The 19,226-nt window shown below is 54.3% G+C and overlaps 9 protein-coding genes across 9 annotated transcripts; 3 read left to right on the plus strand and 6 right to left on the minus strand.

The window, feature by feature from the left end:
- Positions 1 to 1,208: 1,208 nt before the first annotated feature.
- On the minus strand, positions 1,209 to 2,565 carry BO66DRAFT_381526 (lipase family protein). Its single transcript, XM_025645961.1, has 4 exons — positions 2,301 to 2,565; positions 2,083 to 2,248; positions 1,690 to 2,026; positions 1,209 to 1,629 (listed from the first exon to the last, which is right to left on the minus strand). Exons 1-4 carry the CDS (start codon positions 2,380 to 2,382, stop codon positions 1,324 to 1,326), a joined length of 891 nt encoding a protein of 296 aa, XP_025500159.1. The 5' UTR covers positions 2,383 to 2,565; the 3' UTR covers positions 1,209 to 1,323.
- A 2,919-nt stretch (positions 2,566 to 5,484) lies between these two features.
- BO66DRAFT_431346 (cytochrome P450) lies at positions 5,485 to 7,081 on the plus strand (the record flags this gene model as incomplete). The annotated part of the gene is made up of 2 exons (XM_025650575.1): positions 5,485 to 6,589; positions 6,657 to 7,081. The coding sequence occupies 2 exons, from the start codon at positions 5,485 to 5,487 to the stop codon at positions 7,079 to 7,081; spliced, it is 1,530 nt and encodes a 509-aa protein (XP_025500160.1).
- A 156-nt stretch (positions 7,082 to 7,237) lies between these two features.
- Positions 7,238 to 8,520, minus strand: BO66DRAFT_460068 (NAD(P)-binding protein; the record flags this gene model as incomplete). Its single annotated transcript, XM_025652279.1, has 2 exons — positions 7,968 to 8,520; positions 7,238 to 7,905 (listed from the first exon to the last, which is right to left on the minus strand). The coding sequence occupies exons 1-2, from the start codon at positions 8,347 to 8,349 to the stop codon at positions 7,238 to 7,240; spliced, it is 1,050 nt and encodes a 349-aa protein (XP_025500161.1). The 5' UTR covers positions 8,350 to 8,520.
- Positions 8,521 to 9,207: 687 nt separating this feature from the next.
- On the minus strand, positions 9,208 to 11,099 carry BO66DRAFT_394687 (NAD(P)/FAD-dependent oxidoreductase). Its single transcript, XM_025648049.1, has one exon. The coding sequence runs from the start codon at positions 10,682 to 10,684 to the stop codon at positions 9,347 to 9,349; it is 1,338 nt and encodes a 445-aa protein (XP_025500162.1). The 5' UTR covers positions 10,685 to 11,099; the 3' UTR covers positions 9,208 to 9,346.
- Positions 11,100 to 11,453: 354 nt separating this feature from the next.
- On the minus strand, positions 11,454 to 11,884 carry BO66DRAFT_474285 (uncharacterized protein; the record flags this gene model as incomplete). The annotated part of the gene is made up of 2 exons (XM_025653130.1): positions 11,551 to 11,884; positions 11,454 to 11,491 (listed from the first exon to the last, which is right to left on the minus strand). Exons 1-2 carry the CDS (start codon positions 11,786 to 11,788, stop codon positions 11,454 to 11,456), a joined length of 276 nt encoding a protein of 91 aa, XP_025500163.1. The 5' UTR covers positions 11,789 to 11,884.
- A 302-nt stretch (positions 11,885 to 12,186) lies between these two features.
- On the plus strand, positions 12,187 to 13,814 carry BO66DRAFT_183871 (uncharacterized protein). Its single transcript, XM_025642397.1, has 3 exons — positions 12,187 to 12,310; positions 12,362 to 13,718; positions 13,783 to 13,814. Exon 2 carries the CDS (start codon positions 12,636 to 12,638, stop codon positions 13,695 to 13,697), a length of 1,062 nt encoding a protein of 353 aa, XP_025500164.1. The 5' UTR covers positions 12,187 to 12,310; positions 12,362 to 12,635; the 3' UTR covers positions 13,698 to 13,718; positions 13,783 to 13,814.
- Positions 13,784 to 14,720, minus strand: BO66DRAFT_394688 (M24 family metallopeptidase). The gene has a single exon (XM_025648050.1). The coding sequence runs from the start codon at positions 14,573 to 14,575 to the stop codon at positions 13,868 to 13,870; it is 708 nt and encodes a 235-aa protein (XP_025500165.1). The 5' UTR covers positions 14,576 to 14,720; the 3' UTR covers positions 13,784 to 13,867.
- Positions 14,721 to 15,981: 1,261 nt separating this feature from the next.
- tfb5 (TFIIH complex subunit TFB5) lies at positions 15,982 to 16,289 on the minus strand (the record flags this gene model as incomplete). The annotated part of the gene is made up of 2 exons (XM_025644099.1): positions 15,982 to 16,029; positions 16,077 to 16,289. 2 exons carry the CDS (start codon positions 16,287 to 16,289, stop codon positions 15,982 to 15,984), a joined length of 261 nt encoding a protein of 86 aa, XP_025500166.1.
- Positions 16,290 to 16,671: 382 nt separating this feature from the next.
- On the plus strand, positions 16,672 to 19,212 carry BO66DRAFT_381538 (uncharacterized protein; the record flags this gene model as incomplete). Its single annotated transcript, XM_025645962.1, has 3 exons — positions 16,672 to 17,205; positions 17,245 to 18,195; positions 18,316 to 19,212. The coding sequence occupies 3 exons, from the start codon at positions 16,672 to 16,674 to the stop codon at positions 19,210 to 19,212; spliced, it is 2,382 nt and encodes a 793-aa protein (XP_025500167.1).
- Between the last annotated feature and the right edge of the window lie 14 nt (positions 19,213 to 19,226).

Genomic DNA, 19,226 nt, shown 5'->3' on the forward strand with positions numbered 1-19,226 from the left:
TTTTCCTACTTCCACTATCCACACTCCCTTCGAGCAACGCAAGCTCTTCAGTGGTTAGGGAACTCCCAGTCCCACTCAAACCATATAATAAGCCCGCATAAACAGGACGGATCCAACACGGACCCGGCACAGAGCTGACCATCAAATACCATCTCCGAGGGCACAGCTATCTCCAAACTCTCTACAGAGTACCAACACAAGGATCATATCCCACTACTGCACGATGCCATCCCGAAAAGGAAAACACGTCCCCCACACTTCACCAAGCATGTGAAAGCGCAAGCTTTCATCCATCCTGCTTCCTTTGAAAGTATCCATCCAACCACGTGCCCACCACCACGGCTCAGAAATTCCCTACTCGCAAGCCAAGAACCGCGACAAGTGAGCCATCCCCAAAAATCAAGGTTCCCAGCGCAAGTACCGAGATTCTCCACAAATCAGTCCTGATAGAACTTCCCACGTGTTGGCCGTTACCCCTCCGATCGACACTCACTAGACCACTGTTTAGGCTACGCGTAAATTAAACTAAGTGTACGGCACTGCGGACTGGGAAGAAACCCAGCGGGCGGCTTTGCGAGCGCTCGGCGAAGCTGCCCGTTAGGGCTAATGGTCCGGATCTCCGGCAGTGCCCCTCTGTTCGACTGCAGGCTAGTCTAGACTAGAGTGTCATCGTCCCCCTTGCTCGCGCTTGCTGCAGGTTGCTTTAGCAGATTGTCAAACTGGGCCATTGCAGAGTTTCGTGATGGCCTTGGGCACATTTTCACATGTTTTGGTGCTCGCAGGTGCAGATCGGCTAAGCTTAGCGCAGTCGAATAGCAAGAGCTTTGCCGAGAGTGGGGATCCAAGCGTTAAGCGCACTCGTGGGAGTCAGTCACAGTACGTTAGACTCGCGATGAAAGTTGATCAGACAGTTGGTGACTTTGAAGCAGTTCTTGCAAAAGTTACGGGCAAGGGCAAAACCAAACGGAGACTTACCCCCTTTTTCTCTTCTCGAAGACCTCAATTAAGTTAAACCGATTTAAGTCTATGACTGTTAAGAATTAAGAGTGGGTCCCCCACCAGGCTCCAAGCCGTGGTTTCGGCTATCAATCTGCGACAACCCGCGAAACGTGGGTCGGGGGTACTTCGGCGGACGGTAGACACTGGAAAATTTTCTCTTCTGTTGGGAAGATGGTAATGGTAGGAGACAGATGTCGTAACGTATATTCATTCACATTATATCCGAGATATGAAGTATGTACATGCGACGCGAGCGCGTCAATTATTACTCCTATACCTATTTACTGCGGCCATTGTCCACATCGCCCGGGCGCAGCAGGGCGACTAATCGCACGCGCTGATGTACTCGAAGTAGAACTTGTGGGCGGAGACACTGTCCAGGAGCGTCCCGTCGTTGCCCGCGGTGGAGTCCACTCCAGTCACCTCGGTGATGTCCGAGGTCGTGACGGTCACGTCGGTGTCGCTGGTGATCCAGTACTCCGGGCTGAAGTGGTGGTAGCCGAGAAGCTTCGGCGGGAGCTTGGGGACGATGTCGTCCGTGTGCGTGACGCGGTAGTTGCTGCCCTTGGTTTGGTCGGTGATGTAGTCTGCCAGGGCAAGGTTGCCGATGCGAGGTTGGCCGAAGTTGTACTATTCATTATCAGTCCTTAGTTCGAGTCTAATGTGGGTGAGATAGGGTTAGGAACATACCAGGTCAACGGTGTACCCGTCGTTGCGGAGGACAGTGGCGCCGATTGCAGCGAGGGCAGCACCCAAGCTGTGGCCGGTGAAGACCAGGTCGTAGTCCGAGTAGGTGGTGACAGCCGCCTCGACCTTGGAGGCGATAGTGCTGGCAACTGTCTCCCAGGCTTTCCAGAAGCCACTGTGGATCTCGCAGCCAGTACAAATGCTGCTTGCGTCTGTAAGACCGAAGTCAATGTTGGCGATCCAATTAGAGAGATCGGAGCTGCCACGGAAGGAGACAACAATGGCCTTGTTTGTCGAGTCGACAGCGACGAAGCCCGCCGTGTCGCCGAACTCGGCAGTTCTGAGGTGGTTTGTCAGTCGACTCGGCCAAGTTAAATATGCGATCAGGAAACCTACTCGTTGAACTCGTCGAGGACAGTGGGAGCAGCAGCCACAACCAGCGGACAGTTGTCAGCAGAGCAGGAGAGCGCCGTGCTTGCTGAATCGATGTTGGTCGAACAGTAAGCGGCCGCGCTATACTGCGCAAAGAGGTCCATCTGGTCCAGCAGGGTGGTGGAGACAGCTATGACAGGATTAGCATCGTGGAATAAGACTAGGTTGACACGAGCACGTACATCGACGCTCGATCGGCGCGGGGGCAGCCTGGGCCAGCAGGCCGAGAGCCGCGACAACCCCTAATTCCCGGGTGTAGAGCATCGCGAGTGGAAGAGAAAGAACGGGGAAGTTGGGTTAGGAGATGATCTGCCTGGATCCTGGGGATACCACAAAGAGTGGCGATCAGCCATCCTTTTATAGAAATTCTTCCCCTTATCCCTTGCGGGAGGGGAATTCGTCGGGGGTCTGGCGTAGAAAGTCCGAGTGATACGAGCCACTCCGGAAGGGCGGGGGAAAAGCAAATCCCATGGTCAAATTGAGAAAGAAGACAAGTGAAGGCTATACCCATTGCTCTTAGCTTGAAGCCAAGGACTGACAATGGGGTGGAATTGATGGGGCTCTAGGGGCGGCCCCCAACAAACGTTGCTCCGTCGGAGGAAGATAGGGCAAGGCCACGGGAGAAGGGGAATGCTACTGGAGTGCACACGGCCCAACTTCCATCGCGCATTGGCTTCTTCTTTGCTAATTGCCACGCGTCTACAACAGATAGATGCACTGGTAGACGGGATAATTTTCTTGAGCATTGGTGTCAACCCCTTCCGGATGGACCCGCCCGGCATTCGAGGCTAAAGCGCGATGCTTGTTCAAGCCTGATTGCTCTTCAGCCGGAACAGCGTGACTGACCTGCATGAACGGCCCGGAGTGTGCATCCCGCAGAAGCAATAAGAAAGAAATCCCTATGAGTTAGCGTCTTTGGCGCGGACTGTCGTTCTTCTCGAAAGACCCACCTCGTTCGGCTTAATTTGGCGCGTCTAGCGGGTTGAGTCTTCTGAGTCTTCTATAGCGACAATTGTTATAGTCCTCGCGGACACTTCTTATCCACCAGTGAAGTGATCACGGGGTAGGTTGCAATTTAAAGTCTGCTTCAAAAGTCAGGATAATCGAATTTTCTCCCAATTAAGGACGCACGCTGGCCGTCTGACTGTGTTGTTGGGGTCAGGGGCTTGACGCTATGTTTTCCGCTGTGAGGAAGATACCTGAAAGTGACCGGCCCCATGGACACTGCGCCACCAACTTTCGATGATCGCGATATTGAAGAGAAGGTTGTTTTGGCCTCGAACATTGAAGGTAATTGTCAGGGGCTTGGTGCCTGAGGCACAATGTTTTGCTTTAAATGAGGCCGGATCAACCAATCTTCCCGTTCCGAAGTCATCAGCAATAATCCAACTTATCCATTGCATCTTATCTCTTGAAGGACTTCTAGATTTTTTCAGATGAGGTAAATGTAGCGTCAGAGTATGGACTTTAGTCTGATTATGTAGCTCGACAAGATTCGTTGAAGTGGCTTGCGAACACTATGACTCATCATCATTTTCCCGATTTCAATCCAACCCTGATATATACGTTTTCGGGTTACCTTAATAACGAATTCGCCTTAATCCCAACTAGTGATTATAGACTTACACTACATAGAATACACTGCTCAAATACATACACGTATCTAAAAGAAGAGCTTCGAGCGTTGACATATTGGTTCCCTGCAACAAGCTTCTCTATTGGTAATGGTAGGAAGTCTATAATTCTCTCCTCTCTGTGTAGTTCTGATTCACTGGCCGGGGGGTGGGGGAGTATTTCGGGACCACTAGTTCAGACTTTTGAAACGCATCAACAACTTGTCATTTGTAGCCAGAGGTAGTATTGGAGGCCTAACCAGTCGAGTGAGCTGCGAATCTGATCGTATCTGATGTCAAAATCCGGAAACCCCAAGAAGAATGAACTACCCCGAGCTGCTGCTTGTACTCCACCTACACCATGCGGATGAGTCAAATGAAGAGTAATCTTTTGATACAAAGCGCATAGATTATTGGAAGGAGATTCTATCCTAGACAAAAAGCTTATAGATATAAAGTGTACAGACACAAAGCGTGGAAGTACCTCAGAGGGAGGTTTTATCTTAGATACAAAGCGTATATTGCAAAGCGTGGTGCGGACGAGCGTTACGGAAGGTGAATACAGACAAGTGTATATAGTGCTCTAATACAGAAGAATGACATCCATTTTGGTCGTGCACATCGTCATCGACGGAAGGTAGAGAACCTGCATGTGAGTCACCTCATCGAGTCTGATATTCGGGCACAGGCTTCTGTGTGTCTATGTAGAGGGATAGGCTGCGAGGTGATGTGGTGGACCTTTGTATTCTAGAATGTTTCTGCCTGCGCCATTGTATCTTGCTAATCATTCTGATTGCAGGAGCGTGGTTTATCCCAATATTAGTATCAATAATACTTCTTGACATTGCCCTACTATAAAGGATCGCCAGTATTACCTGTCAGCCCAGCTGCTGGCGCAATGCAGTTGTGTTCTTATGCCTCCAGGGTTTCTTCAAGCCTTAGCCCTCAGACGCCCATTGCCTCGGCACATAGACTCGAAGTAGTTTATACTCGCAGGGGCCGGCTCGCATGATGAATATCTGTGCTTACCACAGTCACCACAAGCCTCTAACAGGCTATTGGGTGGTAGAGCAAGCTTTGTTCGCTGAAATGCGAGATGGCCTTGCTGCTATGACGTCGAGGTCATCACAGTTGGCCCAATGTGTCACATTCGGGCGACAAGATAATCTCTGCCAATGGAGGATGCAATTCACCCTGTTCAGTACCTCACGTTACACATTTTGAACGCAGCTGATCTGCCAAGAAAACAGACGTCCGATCCCGAGACTTTATTAGAATATTTCCCGTAACCTACCTTTTCAACTGAGCCTTCACGTTTGTCTATCTGACAAGCAAGTTGTATTTGAATGTGGATCAAGAGGCGGCCTCTTGATCCCTACGAAAGCGCTTGATGATGAATTTGTCCGGAGTTTACTTCCAACCTGGTATGTGTTAGCCCTTCCCGCAGTGGTGGTTATCTGAACTTAACCAAGAGGTTGGGCATGATGTTCAGCACAGATCCATTGTCTGCGTGTAGCCTTTAGGTTGTCAATCACATCTCACTTAGGTGGCCTGCATCCCCGGCCGACGTCGAAACTCCAAATCGACATCCCTGTATATCCTCGTAGCGTCGACTGACTCCCCCTACATGATCACCAGTCAAGACAGCAATAGTCTCCGAACCCTGCTCTAGTCATAATGATAAGTACTTCTACCATCTCATCTGCCCAGCACCATATCTCCCTCCTCCCCTTGGCACCATTCCAAACCCAGCATGGAGTCCCTCCTCAACGCCCCGCCTACCCGCATAGCCCTCTTTCTCCTCCTCCTCACCCTGAGCAGCATCCTCCTCCTCACCCGCCTCCACCGCGCACACATCCGCCGCCGATTCGCCCACCAGCATGGCTGCCAACCCATCACCCACTACAACAACAAAGACCCCATCCTCGGCCTGGACGAGATCTACCGAGGCATCATCACCGCGAAGCGCCACAAAGCCCTGGAATCCATCACACAGCGCTTCCAGCTCCACGGAAACACCTTCGCCTCGCGCCGCCTCCTGAAATACACAATCGTCACCATCGAGCCCGAGAACATCAAAATGGTCCTCTCCACCCGCTTCAAAACCTACGGGCTGGCCCACCGCCTCCCAATCTTCCAGCCCTTACTGGGGGAAGGGATCTTCGACACCGACGGCGCGCACTGGGCCGCCTCGCGCGCGCTCATCCGCCCCAATTTCACAAAGGACCAGGTCGCCGACCTCGCCGCCTTCGAATCGCTGATCCCCTCCCTGCTAGCGCACATCCCCCGCGACGGGGCCACGGCCGTCGACCTCCAAGACTTGTTCTTCCGGTACACGATCGACTCGGCCACGGACTTTCTGTTTGGGCAGTCGGTCGGCAGTCTGAAGATGCAGCGCAGCGAGTTGGATTTCGCGCAGGCGTTCAACTATGCCCAGGAGGCGATGACGGTACGCGCGATTCTCGGGCCGTTTGGGCGGTTCTACTACGATCAGAAAGCGGAGCGGTGTAATCGCGTCTGTCGGGAGTTTGCGATGCCGTTCGTTGAGGAGGCGGTTCGGGCTGTTCAGGATGGCGGTGGTGGTGGTAGTGGCAGGAAGAACGAGAAGTATATCTTCTCGCATGAGTTGGCGTCACGGACGAGTGATAAGCGTCGGATATTGGATGAGTTGATGAATGTGCTCCTCGCGGGGAGGGATACAACGGCTAGTCTGCTGAGTAATATGTTCTTCATGCTGGCGAAACATCCAGAGGTATGGGCGAAATTGAGGCAGGAGGTGGTGACGAAGTTGGAGGGGCGGTTGCCCTCGTATGAGGAGCTGAGGGGGTTGAGGTATTTGAAATGCTGTGTTAAAGAATGTGAGTGTTCTTCTTCTTGGTGGGTGGTTAGGAAAGGTGGTCTGATGCTGATGCTTTGTGCTGCTAGCGCTCCGACTACACCCCGTCGTCCCGATGAACGATCGCGTCGCGGTGAGGGATACGGTCTTACCAGTTGGAGGTGGTAAGGACGGGCTCTCGCCGGTCTTCGTGCCCAAGGACACGATTGTTGCGTATAATGTGTACGCCATGCATCGGCGGGAGGACTTCTACGGTGACGACGCGGAGGTCTACCGGCCGGAACGGTGGGAGGATGGGCGGCTGCAGCCGCGATGGGAGTACCTGCCGTTCAACGGGGGACCACGGATCTGCATCGGGCAGCAGTATGCGTTGACGGAGGTGGCATATGTGACGGTTCGTCTGGCGCAGGAGTTTGAGGGGCTGGAGAGTCGGGATCCGGGCCCGTGGGAGGAGTCGTTGACGCTGACGGTGTGTTCGCGCAACGGGACCAGAGTGTGTTTGACGCCGGCCTGATTCCCCATTTCGCTTAATGGAGCTAGCTATATGGGCATAGAGCGTAGCGAGTATAAATATCTCCTAGGAACTATCTCTTCAGAGTTTGTGCATAGTCACTAAGAACGGAATGATATTCTCCTAACTTGGAAGTGATGCCACACTTCGAAGCTGGCCCTAATTCTGCCCCTTCATCCTCACCCACGCCTCATACTGATCCTTTACGACCTGCTCAACGGGTAAATACTCCATCCCCAGCTCTCTCACACTCCGGCCATTATCCACCTTGAAATCAATCCCGATGTTCCTCGACACCCAGCTCCGCGACACCCCGATGAATGGCCCGGCCAGATACACCATGAGCTTCGGCAGATTGCGCGTGGGCAGCACCTTGGGATCCTTATGGATCGGCCGCACGATCTCCGCCATCTCCAGCAATCCCACCGTGCGATCGCCTGCAATCAGATACCGACCGTTGGCCGTCTTGCTCGTTCCGGCCTTGACGTGGGCTGCCGCGACGTCCCGCACGTCGACGACGGGGTAGTACAGCTCGGGTGTGCCCTGTCTGTTCTGGCCGGAGAAGATGTTCTCGATTGTGAACAAGCTACCCGAGGTGGACTCTGTGGTGAGAGGCGGACCCAGGGTAAGGCCTGGGTTGATGGCGACGAGATCCCATCGTTTGTGGAGCTGGCCGTCGTGCAGCTTCCAGGCTTCCCGTTCAGCGGCGACCTTAGAGTAGTGGTAGGGGTTGTTGGTCTCGGTAGCGGTGTCATTCCAGTAGGCTTCGGTGAGGGTGCTGTCTTTCATCTGGGTGACTTCGATGCTGTCGCTGTACATTGCTGCGACTGCCGAGTTTTACTGCATGTTAGACGGCAAACAGACAAGGTGGAGGGGCTGGCTGGCTTACTTGAAGAGGTCAGGACAACGCGGTGCACGCTCTCGCATTGGTTCACCGACTCCAGCACGTTGCGAGTGCCCTGCAAAGCGGGCTCGACGCATTCCTTCAGACCATTTTTGATTTGAGGGGGTGCCAGAAATGGCGATGCAATGTGGTATACAACGCTGCAGCCCTCCATCGCGGGGCGGAAGGAGCCATCACGGAGAAGATCAGCTTCGAAAAGAGAAAGTCTGCCTGGATACTGCGCTTGGAGATCGAGAAGCGGCTTGCATTTGGCGGCGTTCTTGAGACTGCGGACGGTGGTGTGGACGGTTTCTCCCTTCTCGAGGAGGAGCTTGACGACGTGCAGGCCGATGAAGCCCGTGCCACCGGTAATCAGGGAAGTCGGCATTGTTATTTGAGGGTGTTCGTGCTGTGAGGCAGTATTGTAATGTGAGCCGTGGTGATATGCCAGAGGGTAGTGGGCATCGTCCCTGGGAGGGGATGCTCCTTTTAACTCGGTCGGGGGTTGTGATTAGGGCTGGTGCCGTTGCAAATCTATGAATAAGGGTCTATCCATTTTGTGCGACTTAGTTATGTCGGTGAGCCCTCGGAAGGATAACAGGTGGCTGTTGCTATTGTCGGAGTCCGAGCCTATTCAGGGTTCCAGGATGGCGTGGATCACGGCAGCCCATGGACGGTTACACCCTCGGTTCTTAGTGCATAGGTGCTTTGACTTCTAGGTCTGACCTGCTTCAATATCTCAACTCGACCAGGTCAGCTCTTACTCTAGCGCTTGATCATCAAATGCTCTGAGGATGTGCCTCGGTTGTCACGCGTTTCAAGATCTCAATATAGGACCCTTGTAAATAATCACATCATTCAATGGTATAGCTCTTTACGCAACCAGGCAGCTCTGAGCCCACCTATTGATGCGTACTTAATTCTCAGAACAAACTACTTACGGGTCTTCGTGCATAGAATACTGGGAAGGCCGACTAGCCATCTCATCGCAACTATAGCCGGCCAAAAATATTCTGTCGGGATACCTTCTGCTTCCCAAAACATAGGCCGCAGTGACACTCTATTTTTAGCCCTGCCAACAGGTCTCCGTGGCGCTCCCTTGTCATACTCAACCCGTAGATTCATCAAAATTTCAACTCGGCCGATTATTTGATTCTGCGGGTACTCCAAGTTGTATTGTACAATCACCTACTTTCGAACGCGACTTGCTCCATTGATTAGGCCTCAGAGAATTGAGCTATGTGCATCACATTTCAAAATCGATGACATTCTATCATGAATCAGCGCGACCCTGGTCTAGCGCTGGAGTACAGTCGTAGTGCAAAAGGGTCTTGAAGACTAAGACAGTACAAACAAAACACGCTAATAAGACAGACACCAAATCTTTACAACTGACTCCTCAGCAAAGACACATCCTGCTTCAGCGCCAGCTTGCTGATATCAGCACTGGGGGTCTTGCCGACCAAGAGCTCGGAAACGACCTGACCCGTTCCCAAGGCCAGAGTGATGCCCCACGGGCCGTGTCCGCTGGCCACATACACCCTGCCTCCAGCGCTGCTCACAGCCCCCGTGACTGGCGAGATAATCGGAGAGCCTGTTGTCGAAACCGGCCTGAAACACAAGCCCTCACTCACAATCTCCAAATCACTCTTCGTCGATGCATCACTGCCTGTCAACAGCCGGGCCACCTCCCGCAACCGCTCCACCTGCTTCTGATCCCGCAACTTCGGAATCTCGCCCGCCACCTCCGGCAACGGCATCTGATCACTATTCAGCCCCGCGATGTAAATCTCAGGGACCCCCTCGTGATTCACCCGGCCGAGCATCTCCGGCGCAAATTCCCACTGCGGGCCGGGGGCGCAGAAAATCGAATGGTCCTTCTGCGCCACGGAGCGGGTATACCGCGGCGAGCGCACGATGACACTATACCCGGCGAGCCCATTGATCCCGACCGCCATCTTGCGCTTGAACAGCGTCTGGAACACGCGGGGGGTCCAGCACCCGGCGGCAATGACGAGATCCTTGCAGGGCAACGAGATCTCGACGGGGGTGCTGTGCACCGACATGCGCTGCTCAGCCGTCACCGCCTCGATCCGGCCCTCGCGGTCCACCTTGAACCCCGTCGCGCGGGTATCCAGCAGGATCTCCACCCGGCGCTCCCGACACTGCGCCAGCAACCACACCACCAGCGCCTTGGGGTCGACCTGCGCGCACCCCGCGTCACTCGAGATCTCCTCCACCACGCACTCCGCCGGGCGATTCATCCACGTCGGCGTGCCCTTGCCATCCAACCGCCCATCCCTCTCCCCTTGGCCCTTGCTGGTGACGCTAGACGACGGGGAAAACTGCTTCGCGACCTCCGCGCGACTCGTGCCCGACAGCAACCAATCCTCCCCGCGCACCTTCCCACCGGTCTTCCGGCCGTGCGCGTCGAGCTCGTCCATCGTCACGCCGAACGCCTGGCTAGCGCTGTAGCCCCATTTCTTGCGGCCGTCGTGCGCATCCGCCAGGGACTGGTGCAGGCGGAAGGAGAGGTCGGCGAGCGAGGTGACATCGTCCGAGAACCAGTCCTTGGCGATGAAGCCGCCCGAGAAGCCCGAGGCGGACTGGAAGAGGGCCGAGGCCGAGTCGACGATCTGGATTTTGCGGGTCGGATCGGCGAGCGACGCGTAGTAGGCCGTCGAGAGGCCGATGATGCCGCCTCCGAGGATGATGAGGGACATTTTCTTTACTTCTTTTCGGTGCTTGAGCTGAACTTGGTGGTGGTGGTGGTGGGGTGGTGGTTTTGTGCTAGGTTGGTTTAAGCTCAATGAATGCAATTGAGGACTGGCAGGGTAATTGTATGCTGTGCTGTTGAAGATACCGGGGGCTGCACTGGGTACGAATCCAGCCTCAAGCGCGCGGTTATATACTCGCCCTCTTTTTCGTGGGCGGTGGCAGGAGTTTTCCGGCGCCTCGGAAGATTTGGCCCATTTCGGGGGGACGGTGCGAGGATTGCTCCACCCCAGTGTGGAGTTTACCGCGGGGAAAGTAGGGTTACCCTAGTCTGCTTTGGGGAATCGGTTCCCTGTCTACGCCCTGGGGTTGACAAGGATGGGGTCTAGATTGGTGAGGGTGAGAGGATTGTGTAAGTTGGTTATGGAGCAGGTGGAGTATGATCTACTAGAAGATTGATGTTGTGGTGGGATGGATCTTTGTGTGTTGCGTTTGTCGTATGACCGCGGGCATTCCATACATAGGGCGGGTGCGGGATGCATCAGGAGATCTACCAAGTAGTTTTCCGAGCAGAATGAACAATATCCAGCACGCGCAACACAACTCAGAATTCGAATAGCATTCACATCTCACTGACTAGTCTGACTACACACATTGCACATATACTACATCATCAATCATCAATTTTCCAAACCAGCATCTCCACCTGCACGGGATCTGTAGAGCCCCGTGCTAGACGCACCACAACGCGACGCTCCGTACCCGGCCACCAGCGGTTTACTCATGAGGATGAATATCCTCGCTCTGCTCGGTGCCTATTCCGACCACCCATATTAGCCAAAGTTTCAATATGACAGCAGACAGACAGGCATACCCATCGCCCCCTTCGGATCGTACGGCCGGAACGACTGCGCCCGATCGGGCACCTTATTACTGGGGAAGCCGGTGCGCTCGCTGCCCTGCGGCATGTCGGCGGCGGCGGTCTGGTGGGCCGCGCGCTTGGCGGTCAGCTCCTCCCATCGGCCGTCCGAGCCGAGATCGTCGATCGATTCGACAATGTCCGCGCCGGTGAGGTGGTAGGATCCGGAGAGTTTGCGGGGGTTGGATTCCATTTTTCTCAGATTGTGGACTCGTGGTTGATAGATGATTGTTCAGGATGTATACCAAGGGTGCATTGGATGGGTTGAATACAGTCGTGCAGAATCTGGGGTTGGGATGGGATTTAAGTAAGGCGGGGAAATCGAAACAATGAAGATGCAGCGGATTGCATGACGTCGTGGTGCGATCAATGCGGTTGACTTAAGAGGCGAACCGTGGGTGGTTGCAGTGAATGCGGAGGCGGGATTGGTGCAGCACGGGGCCAGGTGACACCTTGCAGAAGGACGGGGGGCACATTACCTCAGGGTACGAGCTGTGCCCGAGGTTTGAGCTATTTTCATTGGTGTTGAGCGTGTGAGTGCGATGTCAATTGAGATTGGTCGTGGGGAGGATGTTTAGCAGTCGGTTGCATATTAAGGGTCAGCCCTGAGAGCGATGCCAAGCATTGCACTTGGATAGGGTTGGATCTATGCTGAGGGCCAGTGTCTAAGGAAGGTGGTTGTTTGTTTGGATGTTCTTTCTCTCTGGCTAGTAAGGTACTTGATTCTTGGGGAAACGACTATTGCAGTGATGCTGACGGCGCAAAGCTTTCTTTCTTCTGACCTATCCGCTATCAATGGATCAATGGATGGAAACCTACTATGAGAACTGTTACAGCAACATGCTACTGAACATGACAAAGAGCACATTCAAAAATGAAGCAAAATTCCGACATCTACAAAGGCCTAGCGGAGATCATCGCTTGGGACCTCATGAACAGATCTATAAAAGCAAGACAGGCTGCTTTCTCGCAGAGAAAGCGCACTCCCATCCTGAAGTTGGAACTTACCATAAACACATCATAAGCATCCAGACTACAACATGGCAACACCACTTAAGGTCCTGTCCCCCGACGACAACGTGGTGAAGTGGTTTGAAGAGGAGAGCATTCCGTATGCCTACTTTCACACCCCCGTCGCCGAACTGTATTGGCTGGTGAGCACTAACCGCCATACGAACATGCCCGTCAAGTTTCTCATTTCCGAAGACCTCATCGACCAAGCCTGCGAAATACTCACTCGCCATGGGCTGGTCGCATGCCCCTACGGAGATGACTGCCAGCTGACCCGCTCACTGGCCCAGATCCCCAGCTCGGCGGATCATTACCATGCGGCTCTGCCAGCCGATGCGGACGCTCAAGGCCAGCAACCGAACCCCGATGCGATGGAGGTGGACCAGACACAACTGACCCAGCCACAGGACCCGGATGCAATGGATCTTGATGAGGATATCCCCTCCTTCCCCCCGCCGGGCAGTGCGGGCGCTCCTAACGATGCCTACGGCCTGACGATCCTCCTCTACCCGCAGGAGGACCTCTTCTGGTTCTTCTCCACCCCGCCTCGCCGGACAGAGCTCGAAAACAGCTATTCCTACATTGAATCGCGCGAGCCCATCATCTGCCGGCTCTGGAACTGCCCCGTGGTCACCTACACGCAGCGGACGTGGGCGGAGACGGTGCTGATCAACCTGAGCCGCGACCTGGCGACGCGCGCCGGCGTGCCGCAGGCCTACTGGCACGCCGAGCTGAAGCACATCGCCATGTTCTGGTACAACGACCACCCGTCCGCGTACCAGAACAGGGACTCCCAGGTCGACCTGCACCCTCGCAACATGATCAAGCCATACAGCACCATCCTGAGCCTGTTCCGCGAGGCCCTGTGGTTCTACGACCAGGACGGATTTTCGGACGCGGTCAAGGCGGAGTTTCGGGAGATGTTCGACGAGCTCGATCTGATGGGACTGTTCCCGCCTGGCCCTGGGCTGCGTGTCGATCCCTGCACCGACCACACCTTTACAGGGCACGGCCCGATTCCTGCGTATTTGGCGCCGTCGGTGGCGGGCATTCGTCGGGACTTCCAGTCGCGACGGGATGGTTCGGGTTGAGCCACCGTCGCCTTCCTCCTGGTGGGTCACCTTTTTTACGGACAATAAAATGCAAGTTTAGAATACAAGGAGGCTCATTTCATAGGGGTCGTTCATATATCCGTTCATTCATCCATTTTATCTATAACATACCAACCACCCAAGCACAACACAAATTCCACCCACCAAGTTCAGCCAACGGTCAACAACCGCTCACAAAACCCCCCAAACCCGCGCACCTTATCATGCACATGAATCTCCAAGATCCAATGCCTCTCCCACCCCCCCTTGCCCTTCCCCCGCATCCTCTCCCCATTGCCCGGGGTAATATACAGACTGATGCGATCATTCGGGATGCGCTCATGCGGAAAGCTGCCGACAATGTGGCCCGCGATCTCCGCCCCGAACACCCACCCCCAGCCCTCCCGTTCCCCGGCCTCCTTGACCTTCTGCTCTGCGATCGCATACAACTCCGCCCCGGTGATCTCCGGCCGCCGATCGAACTCCTCCTTCACGGCGACCCAGATCCCCTCTAGTGCATCGCGGAGCGCCAGCTTGGCGGGATCAGTGCCGAGAACGTAGGTGCGGCCGAAATCCGCCTCCCACGCTTCGAACACCGGACCTAGGTCGATGACGAGGATGTCGTCGGCGAGGAGGGTCCGGTCCGGCGGGTTGTCGGCGAAGGGGCGCAGGGTGTTGGGCCCGCTGCGCACGAGGCGCTTGTGCCAGTGGGTGCGCACGTTGTGGTGCTCCGCGCCGAGGCGGTGGATGCTGTCGCTCAGGGCCTTTTCGGTGATGCCGGGCACGATGAGGGGTTCGATGGCGGCGAAGAGCGCGAGGGCTTGGTCTTGGGCTTCTTGGAGGGAGGTCGCGCGGTGGGTTTCCTCCGGGGTGGTCATTTTCTTCGTTCGTGTGATTTCTGTGGTGATGATTGCCTAAGAGGAGGATTGGTGTTGGGGGTTTTGGCTTGGTGATGATGGGGGAAATTGTTTGAGGGTGGGGTGTCGGGGTTGGGGTTTTTGTATACGCTGCGCGGTGATATACGTGTGGTGGGGTAAAGTGGGCGCACGATGGCGTGCCGTTATCGGATCGCCGGGCTTATCGGGGTTGCTGCTCGGGGTGAGTACCACTCACTGCTTTGGCGGCTGGCTTATTGGGCAGTCGGGCCGGCTGCGTGGTGTGGGCTTCGTATAGACTGCGGTGTACACAGTAACTTACCTATATTATACGATATGTTATTCCTCCACCCCTTCTGTAACGAGATTGCCGTCTCAAAAAGTTCAGGAGGTTTGTTTCTACGATGGAAATGAATGCGGCATGAGGGTGGTTACGTAGATCCCGAAAGCATCGGTAGATACAGCGAATAAGGCTAAGCTTTCGGCTGAGAGTCGGACAGGCAGTCACACGAACTAGCGTGGCTCCGCGTTTCTGTCAAGTGATCGACAGACTCCCGACAGCTGTCAGCATCGACAGATTGGCATACCATAAAGAACTTCATTGTTTCCTGATGAGAGATTCCAGTTTGGGTCGACGACTGTGTTAGTATATCAGAAAAGGTTGCAGAGTACGGATGGAAGCAGTTATGATGATTTCCACTGCCAGCTTGCGATTGATGGGTTCCTAATACTGAACTATAGACCGCTAACGCTGAATGTGAATAGACGGCTTGTCTTCGTGTGAGGCTCATGATATTGGCTAATCGTCCCCGGAATCAAGTTCTCTGATTGGAACCACCAGCAAACGCGTGTCCATCAGGTACTCGACGATGAGGTTTCAGCTGGCAGTATGACTGAAGACCTGTCCTATTTGCTGTCCACTCATTTGAATCATCTTCGAGTAATCACAAATTGAGGAAAAGCCCCGGGGCAAGAATCAATGCTTCGATGGCGATGGCGGAGATGCCCCCGTCACAGATAGCTATCGCCGATTGGGGCCGACGTAAGCGAGACTGGACCTTTCCAAGCATCGCAATCCAAGTGACAGTCAACAGTGCCAGCTGTTGTGGATTCGTGTGCAGCCTGGCTCCGGGACTTGGTGTCTCTCACGGGTGCCAGGTCCCTGTCGGTGGAGGGAGCCGACCGTATACAATTCCCATATCGATCACTGCCATCCCATTCTTTGCTTCCCATGTGGATATTGCGGTGATCCTGGTTCCGACAAGCACCACAGCACAAGCATCTGGCGTGGGGTGCTAACTGGAACCCTTAAGCCCAACCGACCCTCCCCTCCTAGTATGCCCGCCCTCAAACCATCACAGACCAGCCGCAAGCACGGTTCCAATATCTGAGTACAAACAGGCGGACGATCACTCCGACTCCGATTCCTCCGGCTGCATGACCTTATCGTCGAGTTCCTAGGATCATTAGTACGACAGGTCGACACAAAACTGACATCTCCTACCTTTCCCAGTCGGATTTTGAGATTCTGAAGCTGACTCTCTTTGATCACAAGGTGGCGGTCGTCATCGAGGTCTTCGACGATGTAGTCGTGGCGCTCTTCGTCGTATTTCAGGATGATGGCTTTCACGGACGGGTCGCATTCGATGAGGACACCTGTAGGGATGGGGTCATTAGCTGGGACGTGAGAGCTGGATACAGAAGAGGTGATGATCATTACCTCGGACAGCGCGTGGCATGATGGCGGTGTTTGTGTTGAAATTGGATGAAGTTGAAGAAGACTGGTGTTGCACCAAAGGAGAGAGTGGTTGGGGGATGAAACGGAGCGGCGCGACCGAAGATCTCCGCGGGTGTCCTGGTACCTGGGGCCTTGTGTCCTGAGGCAGCCGTGCCTTGTATTATTCACTGCTTGGCGCCGCGGGTCACCGCTTACCGCCTGCTGATTGATCCTGGCAGAATAGTATACACCGCTTTCACGGATCTATGTTTACATTAACAGGAAGTACAATTCCACTCACACATACTCATCACTTACCACTATCCATCATGCATGATGAAATTTCTGTCTGCAGCAAGAAAGACAAGAAACAACTTCAGACATGGTCTCCAATTTCATGAGAAGCAGTTATCTGCAATACAAAGCGGACACCGACACTGTAGCGACATGGCTCGTCGCTACTGCCAAGAGTTGTGGCTTCCCTGTGGATAAACTTGGAGCCACAGCCAATCCAACCTTTACAACCAACAACCCACCCTCGGCTGCAACTCCCGGTCCTTCTAAGCGTCTTAAAGGAAAAGCAAGGAAGTTGGCTCGCGAGGCTGCCACCAAAGCTGCATCCACTGGCTCTCAATCGACAACATCCGAAGCTGCTAAACACATTCTCGCCTTGAAGGATTTCGTCGACCTCGCAGAATATATCGCTGCATCAACTACGCCGGTGATTCGCGTGCCAGCAAGCTTTGTGACGGTCCTTGACCGAGCCATCTCAGTGCGACGCAAGCATGGCAACAAGGCCCGGGCCAAGCTCTCAACAAACCTCGAATCGCGAGAATCCTCCGACCGACACGAGTATTTTATCGGGATTCTAGAACACGTCCGGCAGGCTCTACAGCCTCGAATGTCAGATGAGAATGTAGAAGACCCCTCGATTGATAATGTCACAGACCACAAGGCCAACAACCTGGCGAATCGATTCGAAGGCCTAGAAGTTCATGAGCCGTCCGAGGCGTTCCTGCAAGCCCCGGACGTTGCTATCCCCGCCCCAGCAACCGAAAAGCCAGAGGTCAACTATGAAGCCGAGCGCCTCCACGACTACGAAGAAGTGTTCTTTGCCTTCAGCCTGCTGCTTCAGGATCTGCGAAAGATCCGAGTCGTCATCGCACGAACCTGGAAGGGCTACAAACTGCGTACCTTCGATCTAGTGGCGGTGTCCCTCATGACAAACTGTGCCATCGACTTCGCCCGACATTTGGAGGAGGAAATCCAGGGCCTTCTGAATGAACATGGAGGTTCGATCGCACTGTTGATCAGTCTCTATGAGGGGATCTCTGACATGGTCGGCGAGGATCCGATGCACCGGGAGCGGCCCGGAGACCCTTTTGACTTCCGAACCTACCATATTGCCGAGTCACTGTTTATACCCACCTTTGTCTACCTGAATTCTTTCCACCCTCTCGTCGACAAACACAGCTTTCTTCCATGCAGAGAGACGTCCTTTCCCACCTGCGACAGGGCGAGCGACTGGGCGCGGAAAAGTGCAAGGGACAGATTTGAGGAGGACATGAAGGTCATAAACGAGGTGCTCTCCGAATTCGTGTATCTACATCTCCTCCTCCCGCAGCCGGAGCCACACGAGGACGAAATCACGCGGGGGATACGAAAGATGTTCGACACGCACCAGGTTCCGCTCTGGCTGGTGTTCGCGTGTCAAATCTTTCTTGACATTCACCATTGCCTGGGGGGGGATGTGGAAAGTGGGTTTGAGGATCTCACCAACACAGCCAAATCTATTCAGAGCTCGCTCGAGCTAAACCAGGAATTCTTTGCGCACCTCCGCATTGTATCGTGGCCCGAGCAATATGACGCACGGATCAAACGTTTTCTCGAGTTCATCTCCGCGTGGGTGGATTCCGACTTCACGCAGACCGCAAAGGAGAGGTACCATGTCTGGAGGCCCTCTGAGTGCTTCAAGCTTATGAAGTGGCACCCGTTGTTCTGTGGGATTCTGACATACTACATCAAGGCTCGCTTCCAGGACTTCGCCATGGCTTTTCAGGGCACATGGGGGGCGATTATGTACGCCGCCCATTTCTACAACGCTCTGCGGCAGGAAGGGTTACTGACGAGGCACTGGGCTGACATGGAACTTGTCCTGAGTTGGCATAATGAGATTTTTGTCGGTACCCCGCCCTGTCAGCCTAGCGAGTATTTAAAGCAATACAGTCTCTCCATCGGCCTTTCCGCGGCAGCATTCGCTCGCAACCGGCGTCATAACCTTAAGCTACCTGGATCAAAGGCCGGGCCAAGGCGCATGCAGCCTGTCGCTCCCGTCTCGCGGATGTTCTTCAGTCGACACTGTGAAGGATTGGCGCCGAGCGGATTCACTGAATCCGATCTCGAGACAATTCTCGCGAAATCTGCCACATGGAACAATGATCAACAAGTAGATGGATCGGTTTCAAAGCATCGTGCCACTGGCACCGGCAGAGGCAAGCCGCCTACCAAGAAGTGCTTCACTCGTCAACTCACCGTCGTCGAATTACTCGAGACCTTGCGAGACACGATTCACAACGAAGCGCCGGAATTCACGTTCGATTATCTGGCCTTACACAGAAACTGCTGGCGGCTACTTCGTATGGTCCGAGACATTTGTGATCCCCATCTGCGCAGGGTACATGGGGCCGACTACCTCGAGGACGAGACCGAGCTGCCGTTTCTCGTGGGTCATTTTTTCATGGCTGCTGCGGGGACACACCAGCTGAACAAGATTCTGGCCGAGAAGGACGAGGTACTCAGCGGTGAGATGATGACGTGCGCCGCAAGTGTGGTTGAGAGCATGATCGAGTCAGAGGCTGGATCTCTGGCCGTGAAGCTTCTGGGCCAACAAGGCTATCAAATCGAATTTGAGGAGAAAGAATAGACACTCAAGCATGC

This window comes from Aspergillus aculeatinus (genome assembly GCF_003184765.1).
Source record: "Aspergillus aculeatinus CBS 121060 unplaced genomic scaffold BO66scaffold_51, whole genome shotgun sequence".
NCBI lineage: Eukaryota > Fungi > Ascomycota > Eurotiomycetes > Eurotiales > Aspergillaceae > Aspergillus > Aspergillus aculeatinus.